This window comes from Erpetoichthys calabaricus, chromosome 13 (genome assembly GCF_900747795.2).
Source record: "Erpetoichthys calabaricus chromosome 13, fErpCal1.3, whole genome shotgun sequence".
Lineage (NCBI taxonomy): Eukaryota > Metazoa > Chordata > Cladistia > Polypteriformes > Polypteridae > Erpetoichthys > Erpetoichthys calabaricus.
Window position 1 is genome coordinate 36,496,038 of NC_041406.2, and position 19,193 is coordinate 36,515,230.

The following is a 19,193-nucleotide window of genomic DNA, read 5'->3' on the forward strand; positions in this document are numbered from 1 at the left end:
ATTCCTTCTCTGTCTGTGTGTAGCCTGCATATTCCACCTGCGCCTGGGTATTTTTTTTTTTTGGATACTCTGGTGTCCCTCTCATATATTAAAGACATGTGTCTGTGATTTTGACTGCTAATTGTAAATTGGCCCCACGTGATTGTGTGAGTAGAATCTGGAATGGATCTGCATCCTCTCCAGGGCTGGGTCCTGCCATCTGTCCAGTGCTGCCATGACAGGCTACAGCATGCTTCAGAATTCTGTTATGTTATGTTACAATGCAAAGAAGCACTTGGATAAATAAAAGAAAATATAGGAGACTTTACAGAAAAGTTAGTCAATCTATTTTTTTTTCAAATGTGTTTGCAGTGTGTGTTGACAAAGCAAAGGGAATGAGGAAGCAGATGCAATAATCTGCACAAAGCCAACAGAGGGAGGACTCATGGGATTCCACTCATGCTGAAATTAAACCTGTCTCCACTAGCATTACAAGTCAACAGAACTTCATTTTTCATTAACAAATGTATCTCATCGTTATCCAAGGGTAACTATGGAGCAGTAGGGTATTAAGCATCACCTGTTTTTTCCATTTTCTATGCATGTATAATTGAACATACAAAGTACAGGATATTTTTGTCTTCTATTAACATGATGATTTATGTTTTATTTTAATGCACATTAAAACGATACACATACACATTATTACAATACCTTGTTATATTTGCTTATTTGCATGGTGCTCTTTGCGTATGGGAACTAGGTACCTATTTAAAAAGTAAAAATAAATTAAATTACAAAACTAAATATCAACATGTAAAGATAGGCAAGCTTGGGATTGTAATTAAAACTTGTTGGGCAAATTTTCTATACTGTGCTGGGCTAGTAATATCACTTCAAGAGAGGGCAATCAAATCAGTTAATTGTAAAGACAGTCTCAGTTATGGGATGCACTCTTGACCTACTGGATGTAGTGCATAAAAAAGGAAAGAATGGGAAAAATGGGTTGATTCAGATGATTCTGCACTTATGGGGTGTATTGATAAAGGGGACAGATTATAGGAGTCAGATGGAGAACTTAGTTTCTTGATGCAATGAGAATTGTCTGCAACTTAAAACCAAGGAACTGATTAACTTGCACCATACCAAAGATGTCCTGTCACCACTAGGGTGTGGGCCCCTACAGTTACTTGGGGGGATCTAGACCAATGACAGGTTGGACTGGTCTTGGAACGCAGAGGGACTACCATATATACTTGCGTATAAGTCAGGACTTGAAACCTAAAAAATCGATCATAAAATAAGACCCCAACTTATACACCTGTTCAAAAATGCGACACTTAATTTTTTTTTTTTAAATCTTCTTTCCTCCTTCAATCTCACACCAGTTTCACAGACACATTGAATTTTGCTGCAGCAGCGCAGTTGCCAATTTCTTTCACCACTTCAATGACTTTTAATTTAAAATCAGCTTCATATTTTCTTCTAATTGAACGCTCCATCGTAGATAAGGGATGCTCTTACGCTAAAGGTGTATGAGGGTGTGAGATACAAAAAACACAAAACAGTGCAAACATCGCTTTGGAATAGTTTGGGTATTGCCATGTGGTCACGTAGGCACAATACATAGAAAAAAAAGGCAGCGTGCTCAGTGGTTACTCTTTCAGGTGGGTGTTAGCATATCGTAATCTCTTGGACCAATAGTGTGAGTTTTACGCATTCAACTTATACAACCAACATTATAAAATACCGGAAATTATACGGTAAAATCAAGCCCCGACTTATCCGCGGGAGAACTTAAATGCGAGTATATACGGTATATAAGAAAGGGCATAACAGGCTTTTCTTCTTTAGGAGACTGAGCTCCTTTACTGTGAGAAGTGACGTCCTTCACATCTTTTAAACACTATGGTGGTCAGTGCATCTTTCTACAATGTGGTTTGCTGGGCTGGTAATATCACTTCAAAAGAGGACCGCCAAATCAACAGGCTAATTAAAAGGGCAGGCTCGGTTATGGGATGCACTATGGACACCCTGGAGGTAGTAAAACAAAACTGTGCACATTATGAACAATGTTGCACATCATCTCTTTGACACAGTAACTTTCAGCCAATGAATTATTCAGCAGAAGTGTGTCAAGAAACACTACTGTGGCTCCTTTATATCAACAGCAATATGTCTGTATAATGCCTCATTGTGGCTAAGACACAAGTTTTCTTTATTTTAAATTTTGTTCCTTTATAGTCATTTTGCAGCCCTACCACTGACCCTTGTGGGACACCACTCTTAACATCAGCCGATTCTGATAGAGTTCCTTGTATCATAAGCATCTGCTTCCTGTGTCCAAGCCAATTTTGCACCCACCTAAAAACAACATCCTGAACTCTCACTTCTTTTAGTTTAATGCCCAACCTCTCATGTGGCACCTTATCAAACGCTTTATGAAAGTCAAGATTTGTTTTATTGTTTCCTCATAGAATTCCAGCATGTTAGTAAAACACAACCTCCTTCTTCTGAACCCTTTCTGAGTGTCCAGGAAAACTCCCATTATTGCCTTGTGCTGCTCAGTCTTTTCCTTAATAATTCCTTCCATTAATTTACCTGTGATGCATTTTAATCTTACTGGCCTGTAGTTGCTTGGATCTACCCAGTCACTCTCTTTATTTAACAGGATAAAAGTTGCTATTTTCTAGTCCTTCAGAACGTCCCCAATGCACAGTGACTTCATAAAATATGCATCAGCAGTTTATATATGTTCTCACTAACTTCCTGAAGCAATTGATTATCTGGTCCTGGTGATTTGTTTGACTTCATCCTTTTTAATCAAAGTAGTACTTCTCATTCTACAATTTCCAAATCACTCAGTACCTCCTTAGTAATTCCTTTTCCTGCTGGGAGGTTATCCACATCCTCACATGTCAAGACCTCAGAGAAATGCAGTTTAGAGCATCCACTATTTCACTGTCTGTATTCTTAAATTCTCCTTTACTTTCAGTGATGCACTTCTGAGACTGATTTCCTTTAATGTGAGTAGTAGACATCCGTCACATCTTCTGCATCACTGTGATGGTAGGTGCGATTTTAGATTAGATTACATTAGTTTAATCCCAAGGGGAAGTTCTATACTGTGGTATGCTAAATTGGTAACTTCACTTCAAGAGAATCCCACCGAATTAACAAACTAATTAAAAGGGCAGGCTTAGTTGTAGGATGCATTCTGGATTCACTGGAGGTGGTAGTGAGGGAGAGTATTAAAACAAAACTGGCAGCCATTATGAACAATGCTGCACATCCTCTCTCTGACTAACTAACACTGAGGACTTTCAGCCAACAAATTATTCAGCAGAAGACTTATTTTATTAGTGATTCTGTTTTACATTCACATACTAAGGATATGCTCTCTTAAAGCTCAAAAAAATATTGCATAAACATAAGTGTGTTACTGTCCTGTGATATGCTATCATCCAATCTAGGGTTGGTGTTAACTATTCACATTTTGGTGTTGGGATAGGCTACATCTACCCATAACCCTGTAGAGCAATAAGCAAGTTAAGGAAGTGGATAGGTAGATGAGTCTGTGCTTGAGACAAAATGCTGTCCTATCTAGACCTGGTCCAAGTCCTACATCTTTGCCAATGAGTACACTCTGTCTAACATCAATTTTGTAAAGAGAAAATGAGGACAGATAAATAAAAGTGCATATTTTTCTGTGTCTAAATGGAAATCTAACATAATGAACTTTAGTATAATATATCATTCTCAATTTCACTATCTTGGCAGCCAAGGTAGAAACCAACACTAGAGAAGTCACCAGCCCACTTCAGGGCACATTCAAATTCACGGGAAGCCAATTTCGCATCACCAACCCAACATACACATCTTTGAAAGAAAGGCTCAGAATGCTCAGAGAAAAATGCTCAAAACATATTTTATTTAGTCAATGTTCAAGGCAACCATCTTCTTCTGCCAGTCACATTCTTTCATATTCTGTTGTCAGTTTTTATGTGTTTTCCCATCTTTTCTCAATTTTAAATAAGAAGCTAAATCTTGTCATCTTTTTCTTTATTGAACCAGATACTCCATACATGCTAGAGTGATCACATTAACTAAGAATTGAGATGTGATTGTTACATATGAATGTAGTTTTTTTTTCTCAAATGTATTCTAATCTGGGGGAAAATGTGTGAGGTTACAAATTTGTCTCCATAAATGAGTCATAAAGATCACAGGAACATTGGTGGAAACTTGTTAAGGGTACATTTTAAACAAACTTCAGAAAGTTTTTCTTAATACAGAAAGTCATAGGCACTTGGAATAAGCCCCCCAGGTAGTGTGGTGGACAGTAAGACTTTAGGGACCTTCAAAACTTAACTTGATGTTGTTTGGGAGAAATTAAGTAAACATGATTGACAGGCTTGTTGGATGAATGGTCTGTTCTTGTCAGAACTGTGCTAATGTTCTAATGATGTTTATTATAATAATGTAGAGGCAAACACCAGGTTGTCAAATATTAAGCCATTAGAGTTAGTGTGTTATTGCTTAAATGATCAAAGTGAATACAGCAATTCTAGGACAATTGTGACAAAGAGGATTGCTCAGGATTTCTAAGCCTCTGCTCTGCTTCTCGATTTATGACTGTACTGATCCTATCAGATGCTATTTAGCTGGGGTTTTGTTAGAATGTTAACTTACATCCACAACTGAGAATAACTGAAGTGGTATGCTTCTTGTGCCCCACTCTAAAAAAGTGTCCCTATGGTCTATTATTGTTATACTTTCCTGCTAATCTCTCAAATGTATTTTACATTTTGGATTTTTGTGTTAGATGCTTTGTATGAAGGTGTTTATAATAATAATGACCCACACACTGATAATTACAATATGAAGTTTTGTACAAACAGTTTTTTAGTTTGTGAAATATGTGAAGATTCACAGTACCCTTGACTATTTAAAATGCTGACTGGCAGATACTTTACATCTTCCAGCGTCTGGCAGCACCCAGAAAAGTGACTGTGTGCAATGTGCTTGAACAATCCCATGCAATGTTTAGTTTTTGGTTTTTTTTCTCCTGCCACCCCATTGTTTACAACAAGCAAATTCAGACACATATCATAAAGTGCACATTTCTCTGCTCCTCTTTGATTATGCCAAATTGTATGTGTTGGAAACGCAAGATTTACTTCTGCATCAATTATAAGTCAGACATTAAATGCTTATGTGAGCAATAGTTTAGAGATTAGATGCCTGGCTGGCTCCTCTGTGTAAAATAATGGAGCTCCACAGAGCTGCATACATTTAAAAAGGAAATGTGTAGTCTTTGCTACTAGACAGAATGACGACCATTTCATTGATGACTAGTCAAAGTATAAACAAGCTGCTCCTGGATGTGATATGTGAATATGAGACAGATGGGGATCTGAAGATTCGAGCAATATTTCTAAACTGACCTTGATGCTCAAACATGAATACATTTGAAATTTGGATATCAATTTCATGTCAAGTCCCGTCAAGTTTATTGTCATGGATATATAGTAGTATGAAATTCTTAATGGCATTGTCTTCAAAACAATTGACAAAATATAATACTAAATAAATAAACATTGTCATGCAAGGGTGCATAGTGCACAGGTTAAGAACTCTAGTGATTGTAATCCCCTGCTGTTCCAGGGGTTGGCGCTGTGTCGTAAAGCCTTGTCTCTTTATCCCTCTGCAGACCACAAGATTGATGGCTGTAACACCACTGATGCCACTTCCTTTGTCCGTCTATCAGGACTTGACTCATCCTACCAGAAGGACTTAAAAACGGAAGATCTGCCATCTTGAATCAGTTCATACTTGGACTCGTGTCAAGATTATTTTGAATTCATGTTTGTTGTTTTGCCAACAACTATATGGGGTTTGCTATGTGGTGCCCCAACTCATTATGATCTCTTTTGTCTTTTGTTACAATATAAAGTACACATGAATGCAACATAGATATATACCAATTATGTACTATATAATTATTTTCAAGTGTGTTTATGTATATATATATATATATATATATATATATATATATATATATATACTGTATATACAGTATATACTAGCTGTACTACCCATCCAAAATGGTTCGAAAACTAAATAATCAACATAGACCTCACTGTTAACATTTGCAGTGCACCATCCATTACAATGTGTTTTGTAATGCATATAATAATAAAATGCATTGCATTTGGCATTCCAACAGATGGTGCATCACAGACATTTGTAGTAATAAAATTCATCACTACAAAGATTTGTGATGCTTCATCTGTTGAAATGATACTTCATCTGTTAAAATGATAAATACAATACATTTTATTACTACAAATGTTTGTGATGTGTCATCTGTTGGAATGAAAGAGACTTACCAACTGTTCAGTTAACATATACACAGACACTTATACTTTTTTAAGGTATATATACATATACTGTATACATATAGATAGATAGATAGATAGATAGATAGATAGATAGATAGATAGATAGATAGATAGATAGATAGATAGATAGATAGATATACAGTGCATCCGGAAAGTATTCACAGCGCATCACTTTTTCCACATTTTATTATGTTACAGCCTTACTCCAAAATGGATTAAATTCATTTTTTTCCTCAGAATTCTACACACAACACCCCATAATGACGTGAAAAACGTTTACTTGAGATTTTTGCAAATTTATTAAAAATAAAAAAATTGAGAAAGCACATGTACATAAGTATTCACAGCCTTTGCCATGAAGCTCAAAATTGAGCTCAGGTGCATCATGTTTCCCCTGATCATCCTTGAGATGTTTCTGCAGCTTAATTAGAGTCCACCTGTGGTAAATTCAGTTGATTGGACATGATTTGGAAAGGCACACACCTGTCTATATAAGGTCCCACAGTTGACAGTTCATGTCAGAGCACAAACCAAGCATGAAGTCATAGGAATTGTCTGTAGACCTCTGAGACAAAAATGTCTGCTGCTTTGAAGGTCCCAATGAGCACAGTGACCTCCATCATCCGTAAGTGGAAGAAGTTCGAAACCACCAGGACTCTTCCTAGAGCTGGCCGGTCATCTAAACTGAGCGATCGGGGGAGAAGGGCCTTAGTCAGGGAGGTGACCAAGAACCCGATGGTCACTCTGTCAGAGCTCCAGAGGTCCTCTGCGGAGAGAGGAGAACCTTCCAGAAAGACAACCATCTCTGTAGCAATCCACCAATCAGGCCTGTATGGTAGAGTGGCCAGACGGAAGCCACTCCTTAGTAAAAGGCACATGGCAGCCCGCCTGGAGTTTGCCAAAAGGCACCTGAAGGACTCTCAGACCATGAGAAAGAAAATTCTCTGGTCTGATGAGACAAAGATTGAACTCTTTGGTGTGAATGCCAGGCGTCACGTTTGGAGGAAACCAGGCATCGCTCATCACCAGGCCAATACCATCCCTACAGTGAAGCATGGTGGTGGTAGCATCATGCTGTGGGGATGTTTTTCAGCGGCAGGGACTGGGAGACTAGTCAGGATAAAGGGAAAGATGACTGATACAATGTACAGAGACATCCTGGATGAAAACCTGCTCCAGAGCGCTCTTGACCTCAGACTGGGGTGACGGTTCACCTTTCAGCAGGACAACGACCCTAAGCACACAGCCAAGATATCAAAGGAGTGGCTTCAGGACAACTCTGTGAATGTCCTTGAGTGGCCCAGCCAGAGCCCAGACTTGAATCCGATTGAACATCTCTGGAGAGATCTTAAAATGACTGTGCACCGAAACTTCGCATCCAACCTGATGGAGCTTGAGAGGTGCTGCAAAGAGGAATGGGCGAATCTGGCCAAGGATAGGTGTGCCAAGCTAGTGGCATCATATTCAAAAAGACTTGAGGCTGTAATTGCTGCCAAAGGTGCATTGACAAAGTATTGAGCAAAGGCTGTGAATACTTATGTACATGTGATTTCTCAGTTTTTTTATTTTTAATAAATTTGCAAAAACCTCAAGTAAACATTATTCACGTTGTCATTATGGGATGTTGTGTGTAGAATTCTGAGGAGGGAAATGAATTTAATCCATTCTGGAATAAGGCTGTAACATAACAAAATGTGGAAAAAGTGATGCACTGTGAATACTTTCTGGATGCACTGTATGTGTGTATATATATATATATATATATATATATATATATATATATATATATATATACAGGTGTTGGTCATAAAATTAGAATTTCATGACAAAGTTGATTTATTTAAGTAATTCCATTCAAAAAGTGATACTTGTATATTAGATTCATTCATTACACACAGACTGATGTATTTCAAATGTTTATTTCTTTTAATGTTGATGATTATAACTGACAACTAATGAAAGTCCCAAATTCAGTATCTCGGAAAATTAGAATATCAATTAAGACCAATGCAAAAAAAGGATTTTTAGAAATGTTGGCCAACTGAAAGGTATGAACATGAAAAGTATGAGCATGTACAACACTCAATATTTAGTTGGGGCTCCTTTGGCCTGGATTACTGCAGCAATGCGGCGTGGCATGGAGTCGATCAGTCTGTGGCACTGCTCAGGTGTTATGAGAGCCCATGTTGCTCTGATAGTGGCCTTCAGCTCTTCTGAATTGTTGGGTCTGGCGTATTGCATCTTCCTCTTCACAATACCCCATAGATTTTCTATGGGGTTAAGGTCAGGCGAGTTTGCTGGCCAATCAAGAACAGGGACACCATGGTCCTTAAACCAGGTACTGGTAGCTTTGGCACTGTGTGCAGGTGCCAGGTCCTATTGGAAAATGAAATCTGCATCTCCATAAAGTTCGTCAGCAGCAGGAAGCATGAAGTGCTCTAAAACATCCTGGTAGACGGCTGCGTTGACCTTGGACCTCAGAAAACACAATGGACCAACACCAGCAGATGACATGGCACCCCAAACCATCACTGACTGTGGAAACTTTACACTGGACCTCACACAACGTGGATTCTGTGCCTCTCCTCTCTTCCTCCAGACTCTGGGACCTTGATTTCCAAAGGAAAAAGTAAAATGTACTTTCATCAGAGAACATAACTTTGGACCTTTTTGTCTTTAGCCCAGGCGAGATGCTTCTGACGCTGTCTCTTGTTCAAGAGTGGCTTGACACAAGGAATGCGACACCTGAAACCCATGTCTTGCATACGTCTGTGCGTGGTGGTTCTAGAAGCACTGACTCCAGCTGCAGTCCACTCTTTGTGAATCTCCCCCACATTTTTGAATGGGTTTTGTTTCACAATCCTCTCCAGGGTGCGGTTATCCCTATTGCTTGTACACTTTTTTCTACCACATTTTGTCCTTCCCTTCGCCTGTCTATTAATGTGCTTGGACACAGAGCTCTGATAACAGCCAGCCTCTTTAGCAATGCCCTTTTGTGTCTTGCCCTCCTTGTGCAAGGTGTCAATGGTCATCTTTTGGACAACTGTCAAGTCAGCAGTCTTCCCCATGATTGTGTAGCCTACAGAACTGGACTGAGAGACCATTTAAAGGCTTTTGCAGGTGTTTTGAGTTAATTAGCTGATTAGAGTGTGGCACCAGGTGTCTTCAATATTGAACCTTTTCACAATATTCTAATTTTCTGAGATACTGAATTTGGGACTTTCATTAGTTGTCAGTTATAATCATCAACATTAAAAGAAATAAACATTTGAAATACATCAGTCTGTGTGTAATGAATGAATCTAATATACAAGTTTCACTTTTTGAATGGAATTACTGAAATAAATCAACTTTGTCATGATATTCTAATTTTATGACCAGCACCTGTATATATATATATATATATATATATATATATATATATATATATATATATATATATATATATATATATATATATTGTGAGCACGCACGGGTCCGAACACCATCAGACAAACACCACGTCTTTATAAAACACACGTTTATTGCACCCAAAGGTCCCACACAGCACACAGTGCTCCCGCACCAAACACCCTTCACACAGGCCTTCCTCTCAGTTTCCGTGGGCCCCCTTTCCTCTCCTCATGGGAGCTTCGTCCTGCTCCTACTTCCGACTATAGCTCTCTGATTGGAGTGAGGTGGCCCCTTTTATTTCCACCCGGATGTGCTCCAGGTGCCTGATGACACTCTTCTGGCAGCACTTCCTGGTGTGGCGGAAGTGCTGCCCTTGCACCTGGAAGCACTCCGGGCATCCCTGGAAGGTCCTTCCTCCACCTTCCCGGGGTGGTGGAAATGTCAATCTCCCGGGCTCCACGATGCTCGGGGCGCCCCCTGGCGCTGGCCACGGGCCCCAGTGGGTTTGAGCTTCCTTGCTCTATCCCTGTGGTCCCCTCATTATCCAGGGCAGTTGCCCCCTCGTGGCCCGGTGAACATATAGACCACCTCCCGGTCCTTCCATGTGTCCCGGCTGGGTCTGACCCCCAGCATCCTGTGACTATATATATATATATATATATATATATATCCATCCATCCATCCATTTTCCAACCCGCTGAATCCGAACACAGGGTCACGGGGGTCTGCTGGAGCCAATCCCAGCCAACACAGGGCACAAGGCAGGGAACCAATCCTGGGCAGGGTGCCAACCCACCGCAGGACACACACAAACACACCCACACACCAAGCACACACCAAGCACACACTAGGGCCAATTTAGAATCGCCAATCCACCTAACCTGCATGTCTTTGGACTGTGGGAGGAAACCGGAGTGCCCGGAGGAAACCCACGCAGACACGGGGAGAACATGCAAACTCCACGCAGGGAGGACCCGGGAAGCGAACCCGGGTCCCCAGGTCTCCCAACTGCGAGGCAGCAGCGCTACCCACAGCGCCACCGTGCCGCCCTATATATATATATATATATATATATATATATATATATATATATAGAGAGAGAGAGAGAGAGAGAGAGAGAGAGAGAGAGAGAGAGACAGGAGCCAGAAGACTGACAGGAGTTGCCAGCATAAAAGTTGGTACTTGGCTGTCCAGGTGGGAATGCCAGTATAAAGGTGAGACAGGGGGAGACAACCTATCTGGACTACATAGTCCCCCAAGAGACTAGAAGGCAGCATCTCCATTTCTCAGTATTCATAAAGATATCCACAAGGCATGCTAGGAACTGTTGTCTCATTATGCAGTACTGTTGGGTTTGGAGGATGACACCAGGGGGTGCTGCAGACAAAATTTTTTATAGATCAAACAATATGTGAAAAGATTCTTTGTTTGGGACTTAACAGTTAATGCTGCATGAATGAATGATGATAGATTGCCGGAGTGAAATGTAGTTAAATTATTATTTAATTTGAAAATTGTTGGCAAAGTTCAATAAAACTGTAAAGGTGAGAATTTAAAGTTCAACTCAAATTATTTTTAAACTTTCCTTTTTGTGTGATGTAAATACTTATGGTCAAATGCTTTTAATTTAATGTATTTTGAGTTTTTATTAAACTTAATTTGAGAAATTAAACTAACTGACTGATATTTTAAAATATGTATATTTGTGCCATTTGTCTTGTTGGTCAAACCTTTTATTTGAGTTTTTTTTTTTATTCTCCCAGTCTTAGTAAAGCACAGTTGAAGAACAAGCATTAGAAAGTTAACAGGTTATAGTGTTCTTGCTAGTTAACTACAGAACACTTCTCTGCCAGCAGAGGTCAGTATGTGCAACTCTTAGAACTCCAAGAAGGTATACTTCCCTGTAGTCATTTTAAGCATGTGCACATGTGGTGACGGCCCAAAGAATCTGACTTACATTGATTCATCTGGAATAACAATAGCCTAAATAAACAATTCATAAAAATCTAGTTAGAATACAGAAATCAGGATATGCAATTGGAAAAGGAAGTTTTTTGTTTATTTTAAACAATGATCAAAATAATGCACTGTACAAATTTAATTTTAATATAATGCAAATGGACAGTGCAATAGTTACCACTGTAGTTCCAGCATCCTGATTTGGAATCATCTGGTCATTGCAAAATGTTCATATTGTCCCTGTGATTACAGTACGTGAAGTTTCCATTACTTATTTCATTATTCTTCCCAAATTCCCAAAGTAATGTCTGTCTGACTGCTCCAAACTGGCCTTGTGTGAGTTTCAGTGTTGCCATTTGCATGAGTGGACCCTCTGATAGGCTGGTGTCCAGTCAAAGGCTGCTTTCGGCATTGTGCTCAGAGCTGCTGGTATAGATTCTGGTCCCCTGTGATCCTGAATTGTATTAAGTGAATTTCTAAATGTTGTATTATAATGTGAATGGACATTTGTATAAGAAAGGGATGGAGAGCACAATTTTTTTCTGGGAGTAAAAAAAGGTGTCAGTAGTATCTATCAGATTGGAGTCAAGAACAAACTCATGTTGGGATATTAAGTAATCCATCCATCCATTTTCCAACCCGCTGAATCCGAACACAGGGTCACGGGGGTCTGCTGGAGCCAATCCCAGCCAACACAGGGCACAAGGCAGGAACCAATCCCGGGCAGGGTGCCAACCCACCGCAGGACACACACAAACACACCCACACACCAAGCACACACTAGGGCCAATGTAGAATCGCCAATCCACCTAACCAGCATGTCTTTGGACTGTGGGAGGAAACCGGAGCGCCCGGAGGAAACCCACGCAGACACGGGGAGAACATGCAAACTCCACGCAGGGAGGACCCGGGAAGCGAACCAAGTCCCCAGGTCTCCCAACAGCGAGGCAGCAGCGCTACCCACTGCACCACCGTGCCGCCTATTAAGTAATCTCGTAATAATAAAAAATGCTAAATTGTTAAAATAATTTAATTTTTGCTGTTACTTTTTTATTTGTTGAAGAATGTTGCAGTGGTTAGGAATCTTGATGATCTGACGAGTCCTGGGTTCAAATACAGCAATCAAGAAAGGAGGTAGTGCCTTGAAAGGAAATCACATATGAAAACAGGACTGCAGATGTCTAACATGCTGGACTGAAAAAGTACATCAGCAGTACATGCAGTCGACTGAAAATGAACTGACACATACAGTAGGAACACTGAAAGCCATAATGTCTAATGCACACTTCTAAAGCCAAGGGTGTCAAACATCCTGAGACTAGATAAAGAAGAGACAAGAGTAGTTGAATTTCTAGTTTGGTTTGGACCATTAATGTTTACTGCACATACATTACACAACAAGCATGAGATGATCTAAACAGCAATTCCAGTATCAGTTACAACCTCAACATGTATGATATTCAGCAGACTGATGACCTTTATTATCAAAACTAGTCAATCCATGACTTACTTCACATAGTATACGTCTGTATAAGTGGCTTCAGACACTTTACAGAAAGACACTAATTAGAAGCCAAATAAAGTGAGAAAACAGTAGATTTACTATTTCAATAATAGAGGAGGACATTCTTTATGGGGTCTGCATGTCCACCAGTTGTCTGAATTTTGTATTTATGTATTATTTTTTTGAAGTACTGTGGCTAAATGTGGATGTGGTGCATCTTGATTAGCACATGCATGTAAGAAGTTCACTGTACTCTGTAACAATAATAAGTCTATAAACCTGTAATTGTCCTTCTTAAGTCAGCCTATTGTGGGTGTGTGAGTGAGTATGTACTGTGATTGATCCATGAAATTGTATTGGAATAAGTGGATTCAGAGAATGAATGGATTTATAAGATGAGAAAGCCATGAAATTGTTTCTTTTTAGACTTGATTATTGCAGTGATACAGCATTTTTAAGTGTGTCCAAGATGCAGTTTAGGAATGCACTTATAATTTTGCTGTTTTTTATTTTAAACATTAACAAAAACATATTACAAAGCAAACAACAGTACATATCACAAGTAATATTCAAACCAAACCATTATCAGAAGTACAAATTATAAAACAAATGCAATTTATGCAAAAGTTCAAATGATTTAAATAAAGACTGCATTGCTTTTATAGTCTGTAGATAAACTTTTGCATCCTTTGTAAAACACTCATACACAAGATTTTTTGTGACCATTTCATTTTGTGCATAGAATAATGTACCAATAGGTTAATTATGAATAACAAGTTTTATTATTATCTGTGGGGTTGCAGTTGAACATGAAAGCCATTCAACATCAGACTCTTTTTAATTATAAGACTGCAACTCTGTCCAGAAGTTTTGTTTTTTTTTTATAATGGGAAATAACTAAAATAAATGTTGAAAAGTTTCAGGATTACTGTCATAAAAAGAAAATTTACAGTATTAATTTGAAATCACCAGACAATAATGATCTTTATAGGATAGATTTGATAAATTATCCTGTATGGGATCTCCTTCACTTTATCAGATTTTTTATCGTGTTTTTCAATTAAGAAAAAGTTCCAATATACTGAAACAGCATAAAACTGGACATCTGGTAATAAACATCTTAAAAATCAGTTATTAGATCCACAAATCAAAATGTCCTTCCCAAAGGGGGGCCTGGCTTTCAAATATATTAGGGGATTATGCCCCCCTCTGGTGATGGTGCCAGTCCTAGAAGTATGTTAAATGGAAAAAGAGGGGTGTGTGGGTCCCCATTGCACTACCGTGCAGTCCTGGAGTGGGGGGTGTTGGGGATGTCCCCCACAGAGTTTTGCTCATGTTGTCCGAATGCATAGGAACGGCTGGACTCTCGAGGATCAGGGACTGGACACTTGAGTCTATAAGATGGGGGCATCTCAAAGATTGGGGCAAAAGCATGAGATTATGGGATAAGGCCCCGGAAGCCCCCCACTACAATGCCACTGGCCCTCCCCTGTAAGCTAATGAATGCTAGAAACACTCTGAATGTTTGTATTGGACTGTCATTATAACTCCTTAAAAGAGCCTATATCTTCGTAAGGATTGCTTTTGTTACAGTATTTATTAAGATTAACATAAATATATTTTTTAATAAACTCCATCACTAGTCTGCAAAATCAAAGTGATACATCATTGTTTTAATTGTGAATAAATTATATTTATTTGCATTCATGAATACAATAAAAAATAAAATTAAAATGTTTCCATCATGTCATATTTATGTACAAGATTGAAAAGAAATGTAATTAAAATAAATTACACAATTGATTCATTTATTCTACATTGTTGTAAATTACTTTAACATGAAAGTATTTAGTCAGTCTAATATTTTAAACATGTTTGTAAAGAAAACAACAATACATAATCATTGACTTACATATAACTTCTCGCGTTTTTGTCACTTCTTAGTTTTTTTTTTCAAGTGCACTCCTTATGAATCATCCAACAGTAGTCCACCATCATACTGACAACCCAACATCCCCAGGTACCTTCTTTCGACGTTCCTGGTATCCTAAAATCTTTTATACTACTCTTTACTCACCACTTCAAGATTTTCAATGAGAAATTCCAAAAGCAAATCAGAAAAGTGAACTTTGAGACTCATGCTGCAAAACAATTCCTTAAACCTAATACATTTTTCACAATTATTTTTTATAATTTGGATCTTTATTGTCAATTAAAAACTTAGAAATTACTTCTTTGAATAATACACAAGCCTCTTGTTTCAGGTCTTTCATCACACCATCAAATTCCACACCAGAAATCAGTTTGATAACATTAGGTACAGCAAAAAATGCCCTTCCCATTTAGTCTCAGACAAACTCAAAAACGTTCAGCACAAAAACATCAGACGGGCTCTGTGTTTTGATAGAGCTTTAACAATCTGCTTCATTAAACCCAGCGCTATATGAAGTGGTGGTAGCAGCACTTTCTCTGGATCCACCAAATCAGCTCTGATGATGTTTTTATCACCAAAGTGTAGTTTTTTTTTTTCTAGCTGGTCCTTCTTCTGAACACCATGTGTAACAAATAGAATTCAGTTTGTTGGTGAAAACACTGATAACCTTTTCTTTGTCCTTCTGCCCGTTAAATAGGAGTTCAAATGGATTACTAAATAACAGATTTTAGTTTTTATTGCATTATTAGAAAGTGTCCCAACTTTTTTGGAAATTGGGTTTTAATATAGCTTTCACAAGAATATTGCAAATAGCATGAAACGCCTTCTATTATTGTATTCAGCACAGTAAAATTAGCATTGAGAATCTTTATATATACAGTAATACCTTACCAGGGCTGTTCCTTTGTCTGTCCAGGATTTTAAATCACCTGTAGCTCGCAAACCGTTTGACCTATTGACCTGAAATTTGGTACATATATACTACGTGAAGTCTACTATCCACTTTCTGTGTGATGATTGACCTCCAAGTTTATTCCTCTTTTTATTTTGATTTTGTTTTGTTGTAGAATCAACTCTCGGCAGCGGCCAGCAGGGTGGCCGTGAGGCGCATGCGTATGGGTGCCGTTCTCATCCCTACCACCTTCGCCGTCACTTCCCCTACCTCTTCATATCTTAAATCATTCTTGAGGCAGATTGAAGACTTAAGTGCCAGCTTAAGTGAAAAATTAAAGAAAACGAAGTAAGCAATTGCAACACAAACACTGACTTAATCAGTTTTAACTCTTTAAACGCTATCGTGGCTGTCTGTCTGCCCAGGATTTTAAATCACCAGTAGCTCGCAAACTGTTTGACCCATTGACCTGAAATTTGGTACACATATACTACGTGACGTCTACTATCCGCATTCTGTGTGATGATTGACCTCCAAGGTTATTCCTCTTTTTATTTTGTTTTATTGTAGAATCAACTCTCTGCACCGGCCAGCAGGGCGGCCGTGAGGCGCATGCGTACGGGCGCCGTTCTCATCCCTACCACCTTCGCAGTTACTTCCACAACCTCTTCATCTTAAATCATTCTTGAGGCAGATTGAAGACTTAAGTGCCAGCTTAAGTGAAAATTTAAAGAAAACGAAGTAAGCGATTGCAACACAAACACTGACTTAAATCGGTTTTAATGCAAAAAGATGCCGACAAAGAAAGAAAGAAAGAAAGAAAGAAAGAAAGAAAGAAAGAAAGAAAGAAAGAAAGAAAGAAAGAAAGAAGCGGGCCGTTAGGGTGGAGAAAAGAAGAGCTGCTAAGGAAGCAGCAAGGGTATCAACCTCTGAGCAAACGAATACTAAACATGCAGAGAAAAAGTATGAAAACTATGAATGCTCAAGTCAAGTGTATTCACTGCACGATAACCGTTACTGGATTTTCAATATTACATGATCGGTTGAAAAAAAGCTTGATTCTTGGTTGTTAATTGGTCAGATACCTCCATCTAAATCTGGGTTTATCTATGCTAATTTATGTTTCACTGGTTTTGAATGCATCAACTGTATTTACTAGAATACATAACAATAAAGTATCGTATTCCACAGCCATCCGTTCAAATCAGTGCACACTGAAAAAAAGTCAAGGACCAGATACAGAACAAGGATCACTAAACATTCTGTTCGATTCCTTAAAACGTACGGTGCCATCAGCTTTATTTTTGTTATCTCCTTAACGAGTATATTTCCTGCTACATGATTATCAATGTCATTACACCATTTAAACCGTACTCTCATAAAGCCTGAAAGACTTTTACCACTGTATTCAGTACAGTATAGTTCATTTTCAACTTTTGCTCCGCTGATGAATGGTTTTCTCGGTTCCAAAATTTGGATACACAGAAGAGAAGACTGCTGCAGAAAAGAGCTTTTTATTAAAAGAGGAAAAACACGTAAAATCTTGATTTGTTTATAGGCACGAATATAGAAGAAAACAAATATCTTCTGAAAGGAAAAGAGTGGTTGGGCGAATTTACAATGCGCATGTTTTAACATCGAGGAAATCGTTTTCAAATCTCGCGGTGTTGTGACGTAGTAGAGTCAGAGTGCAAGGAAAGCGAAAAGATGGCTGCGCCCGCAGTAGAAACATGCCATGTCGCTTGTTGTGCAAATCGTACCCCACATGTTCTTTCGTGGGGTAGAAATGGGATTATTGCTTTTGGCACTAGTGGGTCTGTTGCTCTGTATGATCCTCAGGTGAATACAATGTTTATTTTTTTATGTTATGCTGTGGCAGCTCAATACAATTCACAAACGCGATTCAGGAATGTTTACGTTCTGTTTTGAGTTACCGCGGCGTGGCTCTTTAGTGGTTTGCTTTACTGCTTTACATCAGAACTTTGGTTTCGAGTCTCGTCACCGTCACTGTCTGTAAGACGTGACTATGCGATGCCTCTTTAAGTGTGTGTACCTCGAGACTGGACATACACCCTGTTCAAGGTAGGTTCTCCCTCTTTACTCGATGCTGCCGAAATAGATCTGCATTACCCTCGACCGTGAACAGAATAAGCACTTTAGAATATAGACTGACATGCGTAATATGTCGGTGTTTTTACCTTAGCATTGATGTCGAGAATGATCATGAACAACTGCACAAATTACATTATGAAAGCTGCTATACAACGTCATGTTGCTGTTTTAAAAGTGAATGCTCCGCTGTCACCCGCCCGTGTAACAGCTATGACGATTTTCAAGTGGAATACACAATCTGTGTGCACTTGTGATTTATTTTTACTTTATGTTTGCTCAAAGCATTGGCAGTGTAGTTCGAATTACAGAATTAAATCGTATAGCAGCCAAAATAAGCAATTAAACGATCATAACATTTAAGATGTAAATTAAAAAGAGAAAAGAAATACTTAAGTCTGAATTATTACATTTTTTATTTTTGTAGCCTTAAATTGCAAAATAGGTTTTTATTGAGAAAAATGAATAAAATCTGTGTCACTGTACACTAAATAAGTAAAGAGAATTTAGCTTCCATTATTATTTAGATCAAGCATGTAAACATTACAATATAAACTCACAGAGCAAATTATTGGGAACACTATGCTGTTACTGGGTTGTTCCTCCTTTTGCTGTCAAAACAGGCTCAACTCTTTGTGTCATGGGTTGCACAAGTTGTTGGAAATAATCCTTTGGGATTCTGGTCCATAATGACATAATTGTATCACTCAATTTCTGCAGATACAGTAAATCAGGCACACATTCATACTCTGAATCTCCTGTTCTACCACATCACAAAGGTGTTCTTTTGGATTCAAGGCATCCGGTGACTGGGAGGGGCGCAGTAGTAGACTGAACTCATTTTCATGTTCTTGAAACCAATTTGAGACAACCTTTGCTTTTTTGACTTGGTGCTTTACCATGCTGGAAGTAGCCATTTGATGGTGGGGAAATTGTGGCCATGAAGGGATGCACAAGGTCAGCAACAATATTCAGTTAGGCCGTGGCATTCAAGCAATGATTAATCGGTTAACCTGCCCA

General features: G+C 38.7%; 1 protein-coding gene across 2 annotated transcripts in view; it reads left to right on the forward strand.

The window, feature by feature from the left end:
* The first annotated feature begins 17,752 nt into the window (after window positions 1-17,752).
* The window catches only part of elp2 (elongator acetyltransferase complex subunit 2), a 90,143-nt gene continuing 88,702 nt past the window's right edge, over window positions 17,753-19,193 (forward strand). For both annotated transcript variants that reach the window (XM_028818129.2, XM_028818130.2), the window contains exon 1: window positions 17,753-17,903. In XM_028818129.2, coding sequence (XP_028673962.1) covers window positions 17,772-17,903 — 132 coding nt within the window. In that variant the 5' untranslated portion in view covers window positions 17,753-17,771. The remainder of the gene's footprint in view (window positions 17,904-19,193) is intronic.